The sequence below is a fragment of the Sorex fumeus genome, unplaced genomic scaffold (assembly GCF_029834395.1).
Source record: "Sorex fumeus unplaced genomic scaffold, SorFum_2.1 ptg000014l, whole genome shotgun sequence".
Taxonomy (NCBI): domain Eukaryota; kingdom Metazoa; phylum Chordata; class Mammalia; order Eulipotyphla; family Soricidae; genus Sorex; species Sorex fumeus.
The window spans coordinates 14348645-14362153 of NW_026606071.1; the positions used below are offsets into that span (position 1 = coordinate 14348645).

The window sequence follows — 13509 nt, forward strand, 5'->3', positions numbered from 1 at the left end:
GTGAACATTTTAAAAATTGAAAGGATGGATTCAGTTATGCCATTAACAATATAGACTAGGGGCTGGAGCAATAGTACAGTGGGTAAGGCGTTTGCTTTGCACATAGCTAACCTGGGTTCAATTCACAGCATGATCACAGCATGATCCCCAGAGCACTGCCAGGAGTAATTCCTGAGTGCATGAACCAGGAGTAACCCCTGAGCATTGCCGGGTGTGACCCAAAAAGTAAAAAAAAAAAAAAAAGAACATAGACTAAAGGGGTCAAAGAAACAACAGAGGGGTTAAGGTACTTGCCTTGTATTCTGAAAAACCCATTTTAAATCTGTATCACCATCTAGGGTTCTCTGAGGATTGCCACAAGTCACTCCTGAGCACAGAGCAAGGAGTAGTCCCTGAACATTGTTGGTGGTGGCCCCAAAACAAACTACTACTACTACTACTACTACTACTACTACTAAACAGACTAAAGAATAGTAACATTTAAAACCCTTTTCTGTCAGAATTATTTATTTTTTAGGGGGCTACTCCTAGCAAAAGCCACCAAGTCTACACCCAGCAATGGGAAATAGAGCATGGAGGATCAAACTGAACTCCTCACACATGGCAAGCATGTGCTCAATTACTTAAACTACATCCCCCAAAGATGTAATTTTCATGAAAATGAGACAATTTGCAATGTGGTTAAAGGAAGCCTGTGGCTAAAAATCCTCCAACTCATGACACTAGGACTCAGAAAAAGAGTGAAATCTCTCAGGGTCTTCTGCAAATGACCCAACTCTTGGGCTGAGTGAAGAACTAGACAAAGAGGATTGCTATATAATTTCGAAGTATTTCCATGAAAGTGGGCCATCCAAGTCCAAGCCAATTCAATTTCATATTCAGATAAAAATGTTTAAGGTTTCTTTATAAGCCCGTGCACTTAATAAGGCCTTTTGATGGAAATTTTCTTTAGTTTCCTCAAAAATATCATTTACTTATCTTTTAACAAAAGGCAAAAAAAAGTAAGTAAATCCTATATAAGAAACCAAAAGGAAATATTTTTACATCTAGAAAAACCAAAGACATATTTTTAAACCAAATACATACATCTCACATTATTTTTCCATAAACTGCTCCATAATGAATCAAATGATTAATAAAGTTGTGATGTCATTTGTTGTCTTTGAGGTTTAAACCCCAAAAAAGGAAGACTTTTTTCTTTTTTTTTCCTTTTGGTAAATTAAATGCTCATGAATAGGATCCCAGGTGTGACTCATCTAAAACCAAATTTGGCTCTTTATATAAAGATCATTCATTAGGAACAGCATTTTAGTGGTCACATACCCCTAGCTTCTGAAAGAATCCACTCTAAATTTTCCATTCCAATAATACATGTCCAATATATAATAAATATGCCATTGACTAAATCCTTCAGTGATTCTGTTTTCTTTTTTATTTTAATATTTTCTTTTATACAGTAGTTCACAATATTTGATTACATTTAATACTCAAACACCAATCCCACCCCCATTACCCCTTCCAGCCACAATATTTTCGATGTTTCCATCCCAGACCCCAATCTCTGCCCCAAAGCAGTCACTGTCACTGTCCTCCCATTGTTCATCGATTTGCTCAAGCGGGCCCAGTAATGTCTCCATTGGAGACTTTGTTGTTACTGTGTTTGGCATATCGAATACGTCACAGGGAGCTTGCCAGACCCTGCCGGCGGGCGAGATACTCTCGGTAGCTTGCCGGGCTCTCTGAGAGGGGTGGAGGAATCGAACTCAGGTCAGCCATGTTGGCTGCGTGCAAGGCAAACGCCCTACCGCTGTGCTATTGCTCCAGCCCAATGGTTCAGCATGGGTGGTTCAGTGGTAGAATAAATTCTCAATAAGTAAAAGACAAACAAACAAACAAACAAAAAGTTATAGTTCACAACCTGCCCCAGACTCTACTCTAACTACACCCTCCCACAATCACCCAGGTCTGGGAGAGGAGGTCTCTGGGTCGGGGGAGACCCTGAGGTAGACACAAGCATTCAGGCCCTGGAGAAACTGGTTCCTCTGACAAATGAAGAGGAAAGCAGACACTTAAGGTCTGTGAATGTGCAGACCTAGAGTTTAATTCCACAGGCTCCCATGGGGATAGAACACAAAGTGGCACCATCCATATATTCATTTGTTCATTATTCAACAGTGGCTGAACATCAACTATATGCTGCATAGCTCTCTTTTCACCGTGATCTGCAGTGCAGGAAGGACACTGAAAGGATGAAGCATTAGCCCCTCCGAGGCATTAGCAGGGCTGGCTGATGGCTATCACTCTAGCCTTCAAATCACCATCACCTAAGAGATGAGTCTCTGTTAGAAGCCAGAGAGACTGGTGGGGTGAGATAGGAGCTGCTGTGTGCAGGGGGCTAGAGAACTTTTGAAAAATCTGTGTGTATGTGTGCTGGGAGAGAGGAACTTATACTAAAACACCTAAAACACGTATTTATGTAATTCACTTAATCCTTTCCCTAGGTCATAAATGGGGAGCCTAAGGCCATGAGAGAAGGCACAACATCATCTGAGGTGCATGAGACTTGTTAAAGTAGCAAATAATATTCAGATATCTAGTTCAAAAAAAACCACTGAACCATCTCTGCAATGCTTGCAACAAAGCTTACTCAGAATGAGTTCCCTTTCTGAAAACAGCATCATTGAAGGATGCATTCAATGACCTATTAATTATATATTGAATACATATATATAATTGAAATATACAATTCAATTATATCAATTGTTGCTTCTTTATTAAGGGCAGGACCACATTTCTTCCTCAGGATGCTATGTGAAATCTAAAATTCTCCAGGTGGCCTGACATGGCGACCCAGAGCAGCAGATAAAACACAACACCAGAGATACGGCAGGTGCTAAAAAGAAACTCACAGAGCAGCTTCTTTTTCCTTCACTTCTCTGGTTCCATCAAGTTCTTCTGAATGTTCATGGCCATTTCCCAAGATTGTCTTACTGCTTACAATAAGAAAGAGAAAAAATTACAAGGCATGGCAAAGATTTGGACAATTTTGGTACATCTTAGTATTGAAATCAATGATTTTAATATCTTTAAATTCTACCCAGAGATTTTTATTTTTTCCTTTTGGGTTTTTTTTTGTTTGGTTTGGTTTTGGGGTCACACCCAGAAAAGTTCCAGGGTTATTTATTTCTGGTTCAGCTACCAAGAGTATTCGATATGCCAGACACAGTAACAACAAAGTCTCCAATGGAGACGTTACTGGGCCCGCTCGAGCAAATCGACGATCAACGGGAGGGCCTTTACCTTTACCTTTACCTTTACCTTTACCTTCTTTCAGGAATTATTCCCAGCCTCAGCTCACAGGACCACATGGTATGCTGGGAATCAAACCAGGGTCAGCTGTGGGCAGGACAAGTGTCCTACCTGCAGTACTATCACTCCAACCCCCAAAGATTTGTCTTGAGGATGTGCACAATTCTCTGCAGGCCATTCATTAAGTCTGTCCTCTCCCAAGGAACATGATTTTCCTATAACTTCCACTCAGTATCGGTGAAAGAAATAATATTCAAGATCTCTGCCCTCCCATGAATATCCTGAACTCCCCAAGTAAAAAGGAAGCAATTTAGCTTAAACTTCTCTGAGCCCCATTACATTCCACATTGCCTCTGATCAGTTCATATCTCACTTATGTAGTCATGAGGTTCTAATATCCTCTTCTCTGTCAGAGCTCTTCATCACCATCCATGATTCCATGTCAAGCGCTTAGGGATTATTTGATCCCTCACTTTGTGCCAGTTTAAAGGGTATTTCCTGGCATAGATCAGGTACTTAATAAATGTTTGCTGAATTAATAGCTTGCATGGCTATGTCTAATGTGTCAATATCATTATGACATAAAAACTATTTTCTAAACTAAGGAGAAATGGATTGTAACCTACTACTAAATTGTAAAATCAAGTTATCTGTTTTCAGACATAAGTCTTGTCTTTTTGGTATGTGACATAAAAATATAAAATGCATCACTTATAGTGGGAGTAGATAAAATTCCATAAAAATTTTTGTTTCCATTTAATATATAATGCATTTTTTTTAATTTGGGGGGGCAAGCAAGTTTGCCTTGTCCATAGCAGACCAAAGTTTGATTTCCCCTGCACTCCATATGGTTCCCTAAAACCACACCAGGAGCAGTCCTTGAGTGAGATTCAGGATAAAGCCATGAGCACCACCAGATCCAAAAACAACAACAAAAAATGGTTTATTTCTTTGTTGTTCTGGGTGACACATATGGCAATGCTTGGGCCCAGTGTGCTCAGGAGCCATCAAGGCAGTGGGAATGGAGGGGCGTGTGGTGCTGGGGTCCAAGCCAAGAACTCACATATGCAGGAGGCAGGTACTCCCCAGGTGAGCCACATCTCCAGCACTGACATGAATATCTTACTGTGGGTTGCTATGTAAAATATTTGAAAGGGATTTAAATAAAGAATATCTCTGATGTGAAATCAATTCTATACAGGGAGGCCAATAATACCGGAGTTCTTCAGAGATGGTCACAAAAATGAATTCCTGTAAAGAAGACCCTCACCCATAAACCTCTGAGAACAATCTAGGGTCTGAACTGATTCACTTATTTCTGTTTCCCCTTTACTAGCCAATTAGAATCTAGGTATGTCCAGAGTGACCCACTTCCTCTTCTTTAGTTCCTAAAATATGGTTCATTTCCCAGGGTGGAAAGACTTGAGCCTATTTAATACATATCAGTGTTGCACTAAAAGGCAACTGAAATTAAGGGAGATGGATATTTTTGACATATATAGAAAATTTAGCAAAGCAAGCATTTAAAGGATAATAATGAAAAATTACAGAATATGATGAAATTAACTGAAACAGATCCTAAATGAATGGAAAACCTGGGTTTTACAGCTGTACTTGGCATTCCACCCAAAGATCAGAAACGAGACGTAATTTTGCGATGACAGATAGCAATTGAACATAAAGAGAGTGGGATGGGAATACCAGGGTTACAAATTAAGCAATTGTAACCTCATTGGGTCTGGATGAGAGACTCCTCATTCACAATTTCTCTTTTTTTATTGTAGGAGTACTGTTATTTATTTGGGCATTGATTAAGCTGATGGAATTGGGTATGAATTCCACATTACGTTTTTTAAAAAAGAACTTTAAATTGGATATTTGTTCATTCACAATTTCTTCATGGTAATATGATGACAACAATAAAGAGTTTCCCCTGCCCCCAGAGGAAGCCCAAGCAAGGCTGTTCTTACTTTCTATCCATGTCTGATGCAGCGGCATAGTGTAAGGCTGTCCGTCCCCAGTCATCTATTTCATTAACATTAGCCCCTGTGGTCACTAATGTCTCAATACAGTGGAAATGACAATTTGCAGCTGCATAGTGCAAAGGGGTTCTGAAAAATAAACAGAAATTACTTCATTTGGTCTGAAAAACAAACAGCATCAATAGCATTAGTGCTGACAGTTGTATTCCTAGGGGGTGTGGAAATCTCTTTAGCTCTTAGAAGTGTGGAGGCCAAGGGATAAACCTCGCTTCCACTTTCTAAATTAGACCTGAAACAACAAAGATACTGTTTCACAAAAGGCTATCTACCCATGGATTTATAGTGTATTTCCATTTCCAGTGCTTGTCCTGGCTCAGTCTATTTTACTGCTCTTTTGGACGATTTTGATGCCATCCCTATTTGCATTCGTTGCTCTATTAAAGCTACCATTAGAAATCTGGTCAGGATGAATGAAGAACTGAGTCTCCTGAGACCCAATACCTATGAATGACAATCCTGTATAAAACATCTTGTCCTTTCCATTGAACAAAGTCTTGATTCCTTAGCTTAGAACTGAAGACTTTCACAAGCTAGCACAAACCATTACTTTTTCCAAATAAAATGATTTGAGATTTTTTTCCTTTTGTGTTCACATTTCTCTCTTCCCTATGAATGCCCCTTCTTGAGTCACTACCACCCATCAAAACCTTATATCCTTTAACTTCCAGAAGTTCTCTCTTTTACTGAGGTTGTATAGCTCCTGTCCTGGTCTCTCGAGTTTTCTTCACTTACTGCCTTGATGCTACCTACTGTTATTCTTTCATATTCTCCTCTCAACTAAAAGCTTCTTAAGGGAAGGGATATAGTTTAGTAAAAGAAACAATGAACAAAGAATCAGAGTCCTAGAATTCTAGACTAGATAAATTTGCAAGTGGAGTCAAATCAAATCTCAAGGGGTTTGTGCTTGATTGGTGCAAAGAACTAACAAGGTAAAGAAAAGTTCTATGACTCATTCCAACAGCCAAAGGGACTATTGTGGCTGTGTGTATGTGTTGTTTAAAATTTTAAACATGCCTAAGGTTTACCCCAAGTTGAGATGTCCAATAAATGTAATAAAATAAAATGTAATAAAATTCAATAAATGTAAATGTATATTAAAAGTGTATATAAATTTCAATAAATAAAGTTCAATAAATGTAATAAAATTCTTGTGACCAATTCTGAATTTGAAGGGTTAAAGGTAGAAGAGATAGTACAGGGGTATAAGACACTTGCCCCGCAAGTGACTAACCCAGGTTTGATCCCTGGCACTCATATGGGCCCTCTAGTACTGCCAGGAGTGATGTCCTAAGCACAGAGTCAAGAGTAAATGCTAAGGACGCTGAGTGTGGTGCAGTTCTCCACCCCCAAATGAGGGCTGAAGTAGTCTACTCTGCTACAAACAGAATTTTTTAAAACTACAAGGAGTGGGGAGAAGGAAGGTTTTTTAAATACATGAAGAAGAGACAACTGGCACTCCTAAATAGAAGCTATGGGAAGAAATGCTTTTTTCTTTCTTTCCTTCTTTCCTTCCTTCCATCCATCCATCCATCCTTCCTTTTTCTTTTTCTTTTTGTGCCCGCTTTTCACTAGGAAAAGGATTTCCTTCTGAGGACAGAATCCCCCAAGCTAGTTACACTGCTGGCCATTTCAACACAAGGTGATTTCCAGACAGACTGGCCCTAGTTCTTTTACTTAGGCACTTAAAGCAGAGTTCCCTGTTTACATACCTCCCACATTTGTCCTTTTTATGGAAATCTGCTCCGCTGCTCTGCAAGAGTTTTATACATTCCACATTACTAGAAAGACAGAGAAAACATCATTAAGATGGTAGGGGTCAGTTGCTGGGCTATCTAATAGAGTGAGCTGTTTTCTGCAGAGCACAGGCCTAATGAAATGAAGCTCCAGCTTGCAATTCTGCTAACATTAAAATAACCTGAACATACCAGAACAATGGCACATGGTAAGCACCTACATTTTCTAAAATTTCCTTTTTCAAAGTTAATAAATCAATACATTAAAGAACTTAACAGAACATTTTCATGACTATGGAGTTCAAAAACTATGAAAGAACCAAATCTTTCAATGATAGTCTCATTGTTTACCCCAAAATTATCTTTCAAAACCATAAAGAGTTTATGGGGCAACCCCTCAAACCTATAATAATTTCATGTCACCTTTAAACAATGAGCCAGAGTGGATGAGTATTGCCTTTCATACAGCAGAATAAATACACCACAATAAACATTTTTTCCCAGATTCTCCTTAATGCGAAATAAAAACAAATACCCTATCTTTGAAATCTAGTAATAAATATGCAGAACCAAAGCTAAACATGATGTAATGCAGTCCACCGATCTTCCAAAACTGCTTTTGTCACTCGCAGAAGCAATAAATCATGCTTAGTAGAGAGAAAGGAACCCATCTAAGTGAATTTTCCTATTGAAGGACATGAAGCCAAAATAAATTTCGATAAAAGTTTTAGACATAAATTCAGAAGGATGTGTTGCTGCTTTCCATACAAGCCACATTATTTTTTAAAGACAGGCATGGAAAGAGACAATTATCTATTAGTTCTAAAATGGGGATGCTAAAAAGCAGCCTAGGATTTACTGCTTTATTAACATTTAAATAAGAAAAATGATCTCATTAGTGACAGACCTGAGCAGGGCTCTCCCCACGTTACATTTACCCTTTATAACCTTCCTCAAAGAACTGTCTGTTTCAGTCACGAAATAGAAAAACTTCCTGAGAGCACAGTGTGTTGTGTAACACTGACATAAAGTATTTGTTTCTTATTGAATGGATTAAAGGGTCAAGGGCAGAGACAGATTTAAGTTACTTATCAAGATCAAGCAATTTGAGGATGGGAAGTGGGAAAGATTCTTTCAAAAATAACACAAAATTATGAATATGAATATATATGGCTTCAAAAGGACCTATTCTAATAAAGGTCCCCACAAAACATCACAGTCACCCCATTTTTTGGAGTCATACTCTGACAAATAGGCAATGTCTTTGGTGATATACAGATGAGAAAGGGGGAAGTGTTGCTGTTCCTTAAGGACTAGAAAGTTGACTATGGAGCAACATCTTATCCAAACAATGTCTATGTGAGTGGCTGTGTTTGGTCCATGTGTGATCCTATATAGATAACATATTAATTGAAGTCTTAACCACTGATTTTAAATGGAGTATCTGATGAAAAAAATCTCTTTATCAATCAAAAAGGGGGGAGAGGAGAAAGGATGAAATCATACCCTACTTATCATTTGGGTTTTCTTGGCCCTTTCTCGCATTTACTCCATATTAGGATTTAAAAGCAAGTTTAGGAATAATAACAAAACATTCAACAAATAAACAAGATTCAACTCAATCTTAAGATACCCTCCCTTATCACCCACAGATTGAAACAAATCTCAAATTATTTCCTTTGAATGAGACTGTATCAAGTAGATACACATTCAATATGCTAAAGAACTAAGATTTAAAAGAGAGACCAGGAGAAAAGGAAACAAAAACAAAACCCCTAGTTTCTACATGAAACAGGTTAACAATTTTTCTATGGAAGAACAAAAACTTGAATCTCTGGAGATGCAACATCATGACATTTGGTATCAATAGAAATGATTCCTGTGAACTAAAAAAAAAGTGCTTTTGACTCACAGAATGCTTAAGTAAATTAGGGTGAATTAGTAATTGAGTCAGGAAAGAAAAAAATTGTGGTAAATAAAATTGCTAAAAGACTCACCCTCCTGCAGCAGCAGCATGAAGGCACGTTCTTCCAAATTTATCTGGGGTGTCTATTTCAAAGCCTGCAGACAGCACGTGCTCATTACTAAACAAGGATACTATGCTATACTTTTGTCCTAGTTAAACCACAAGAAACATTGCAGAGACAGAAAAATCAGTTAGTAGAGAAACCAGAATGCAAGCAATTGTAGTCAGAAAGAGGTTGTCATGGAAACGAATGGTAACTGCTCAGGCTTGGCAATTTTATAGGGAGAACCATGAAGCCAAGATGAATTTATTTTCACATTCAGCCCTGGGTGAACCACAGCCCCATATTTCAATCCCAGGATAGAAATTCATGAAACCAGTTTGAGATAAGTAAGGCAATAGACAGGCAGATGAACACAAGGAGAAAACATGGAAGGCAGAGCAGTGATCTTAACATGCAGGAATAGGTATTTTCTTTAGTACATTATTAGCTTTCAGTTGTTGCACAATGTGGGAAACATGCTTTCATGCAGAGATTATTTTTAAACCTGCCAACAGCAGTGAAAGCAAATCAACCAAAGGTAAAATACTTTAAATTAAAAAAAAGCTTCTGTGATATCTGTTCAATTAATTCATAAATAATCTTTGCCTTGCAGGCTTCTATCACCTCTGAAAGCCCAGGAACTTTCTAATACATGGAGGTTGGCAGAAGCAGTGATAAGGAAGATTAACAAAGCTCCAAACCAAAAATATTTCTTGGTTCCAAATGGGCCCGCATTAAAAAAAAAAAAAACCCTATGTTAAACCATGTTACAGACCAATTGTAGTGACTTTTCAGAATCTATGGAGTGAAAAGGAATGTGACATTCCCAACTATTAAATATGGGGAATTTAGCTCTTTGCGATGTTAAAAAATATTAAATCTTAGGCCGCTGCTCTAATTCTCAAGGATGCTTTCTCCTTTTATGACAAACTTTTCTATAAACAATGAGCAACCTTGTCTATCTCTCTCAGTTCAGATCACCCACACTTTAGCTTGAAAAACTGATTGCGACTCTCATTCTTGCTGCAGGAACACTGACATTCAAACAGCTCCAACTGCAAGGACTGCTGGGAGCTGTCACATAAAACTAGCTGTGGACACAACTCATCTTGCAAAGTCAGAGAATGGATGACACAAAGCACAAGAAGCCACTCACTCTGACCAGACACTGAAGCCATGAGGCACGTTGACAGGACACATGAAGCCTCATCTCTGCTAATGGAGGTACTTACCCGAAGACAATAACTTTCTGCAGCAGTCAGAGTGAGCATTTAGGGCAGCTAAATGTAAGGGAAACATGCTATGGATTCCACATCTGAGGAGAAGAAAAAAACAGAGTGACTCATGGCAACAAATCTCAAGATATATGCAGAAGCACGATATCTTTCTCAAAGGTCTTTGATAAAAATTAAGTCCATGCGAGGTGGCTGAAATCAGCAATTCTTCTACTCAATAAATGATTTTATAATTCTTCTACTCAACAAATAATTATGTACCTACTTTCCACCTTAAATAACAAAATCCTGAGCCTGAATCATAGTTAAAAATTTATATCACAATATATGTAGTTATATATAAGTGTGTAACATTAAAATCGATCACAATAATATATATATTATATATAATATATATATATAAATATTTGCAATCCAGGGATTGAATCTACAGATTCTCATATAAAAGCCCATGCTCACCTGTGCCTCATCCTCAGTCCCTAGAAATTTATATTTTACTTTATTATTTTTGAGGGTGGGGTTTCGGGACCATTCTCAGTCATGATGCTCAGAAGCTACTCCTGACTCTGTGCTCAGGAGTGACCTTAATGGTACTCAAGGGACTGTATGCAGTACCTAGGATTTGAACCAGGGACAGTGGGATGCAAGGCAAGTGCCTTAACTCCTGTACTATCTTTCTGGTCTACAGAAATATAGATTTTAAAGAAAATTTTTCATATAAAGGATAATTTGTTGCATGGAAATTTAAGTTCTCTTTTATTTTCTTTCACCTTAGCAATTTTAAGTCATTTCTTTATCAACTCAACATAGTAAAGTATTAAATACTATGCAAAGTGCTACAGATAGTAAGACAAATTCTCAATTTAGAAATGATCACGTTGGACAAGAACTGAGTGGTAAAAGTAGGTAAAGGGAGAAGAAAAGTGTCTGCCATAGAGGCAGGCTGGGGGTTGGGAGTGGGGATAATGGGAGGGAAACTGGGGACACTGGCGCTGGGAAATGTACACTGATGGAGTGATGAGTGTTGGAACACTGTATGACTGAAACCTAAACATGAACATATCTGTAAGGGTCTATCTTACAGTGATTTAATTTTTAAAAACTTAATAAATTAAAAGCAGCCTATTTTATGTTTTCATTAGAAAAGTACTAAATATTGGCCTAATGTGTGCCAAGCATTTTGTGAAAAGCTATTAATACTATATTACTGAAAATAGCATTTCGGATGTAAGAAAGAAAGCAAAATTTGTTGAATTTTTATGTAAAAATAACTAAAGTACATTTGTAATATATATCGTATATTTGCGTGAGAATATATGCATATATATAAGTATATGATTATATATGCGTATGTTTTGTGTGTGTGTGTGTGTGTGTGTGTATGTGCGTGCCTATGTAAAGACTATGGAAGTCTCAAAGAAATCTTGAGAAATCCAGTACTTAATTCTTGGTATTTTATTTAAGGAAATTAAAACCATCCTAGAAAATATATTATGTGTTATCTTCATTTCAAATGCCCAGAGCTGCTTAATGATGTATTTTTGCCCTAAATTCTCCAAATAGAGTGATCAGATTAAATAAAGTAACTGAAACTCTATCTAGTAGAGTTTCATTTATAACTTTTAATACTTATTATTCATTTTTAAAAATTTTACAGGTGAAAATTCATCTTCAATAGACATATAATACACATAAGCCATCCTAAGGATGCCAGACACAAAAACACAGAAACAAAAAAATATCATTTTGCATATATTTCAGCAATCTAGTGTATTTTTTTCTAATGATACTACAGAAAGAATCTACAAAAGGACATTTTAGGCAAATACACTGTCATGCAGTTCCCAGGGTAAATCCTTAAGAGACTGGCGGCCTCACTTCTCCATGAACCCAAAACTCTGTGCTAAGTTGTCATTCAGAACAGCAGAATCAGATATTCCTAGGTACTTATAAGCCATTTCTAATGTGATCATTTCTCATATCTCATTTTATTTCAATGGTGATTTCAGATTCTGTAAATCCTTTTATGCATAACACAAGCAAAAACACTATATACATTTATACTGCAATATTAATTATCTGAATTTTTTTCTCTGGTACAAAGGGACTTGTTTTTAAATTCTATGCTTCACAATTATATTTGCAGCCTTGAATACATGGCTTTTCTTTACTATCTCAAAAAATCATGAGTATTGTATCAAAGCATAGAGAATTTTAGATTTTTTGTTGATATTCAGTGGTCTACAGAATCTGACTTAGCCAGCAATAAATCACTTCTCTCTTTCCATGAAAACTTCTACTTGTTGGTGATTTTGTTTAGTCTTTCCTTGTTCATTTCCCTCTCCCCACATGGAGATTTCTAACCCTGTGTATATAATAGCTGGCATCCATCAAAAGATGCAATTTGCCCGTCTTCCAGGCATTGTCATGTGGAGGAGAAGTGCTTGTAATTGCCTCTCTCATCATTTAAAAAAAATCGTGAAAAGCAATTGCATCTGTGACAATCTTGATGCTCAAGAAAGGAGTGGTTTGGGGGATGGGAGAACCCACATAGCATAAATAGAAATATTTATACTATTTATATTACTCTTCCCTCTTGATGTCAGTCAAGCATACTAATTTTTAAAAATGAATAACAAGTATTAAAAGTTATAAATGAAACTCTACTGGATAGAGTTTCAGTCACTTTATTTAATCTGACCCCCTATCAGGCCCACCAACTGACCCCCTGGCGCCGTGTAATCCCATCAGCGGCCAAGACTCAGAGACTATAAAAACCAGTTCCTGGAAGAGAAGAGTGCAGTCTTCTGCCCCCGCGCCTGACTGTCCTCGCTCGCCAGGACCCCTTGGAGGGGAGCGGGTTGAGCTTTCCTCCCCGCCCCGACCAGGGCTACGGCAGCCAAAGACCTCCAGGACCAGCCACCACCATGCTGAGACCACTCTCCACACACATGAAGGTACTGGCAGAGGGACAAAGTCACGCGGGTTCCGGGGCCGAGATCTCCAAGCCTACTCGGATTTGGGCTGAGCATCCTCCACCCAGATCCTCCAAATTCCAGTAGGCGGGGGTCACACCCACCAACTGGCCCCCTGGCACCATGTAATCCCATCAGCGGCCAAGACTCAGAGACTATAAAAATCAGATCCTGGAACCGCGCGGCCGCAACATCTTATTATGACA

At 38.0% G+C, this 13509-nt stretch overlaps 1 protein-coding gene across 4 annotated transcripts in view; it reads right to left on the bottom strand.

The window, feature by feature from the left end:
• The window catches only part of ANKRD44 (ankyrin repeat domain 44), a 344812-nt gene that overhangs the window by 91631 nt on the left and 239672 nt on the right, over positions 1–13509 (bottom strand). For 2 of the 4 annotated variants that reach the window (XM_056111738.1, XM_056111735.1), the window contains exons 11-15: positions 10326–10408; positions 9082–9145; positions 7061–7129; positions 5280–5420; positions 2910–2990 (exon numbers count right to left, since the gene is read on the bottom strand). In XM_056111738.1, the coding sequence (XP_055967713.1) occupies positions 2910–2990; positions 5280–5420; positions 7061–7129; positions 9082–9145; positions 10326–10408 (438 nt within the window). Of the gene's footprint in view, positions 1–2909; positions 2994–5279; positions 5421–7060; positions 7130–9081; positions 9200–10325; positions 10409–13509 lie in introns of all 4 variants that reach the window. The other 2 variants (XM_056111737.1, XM_056111736.1) reach the window with 2 other exon arrangements.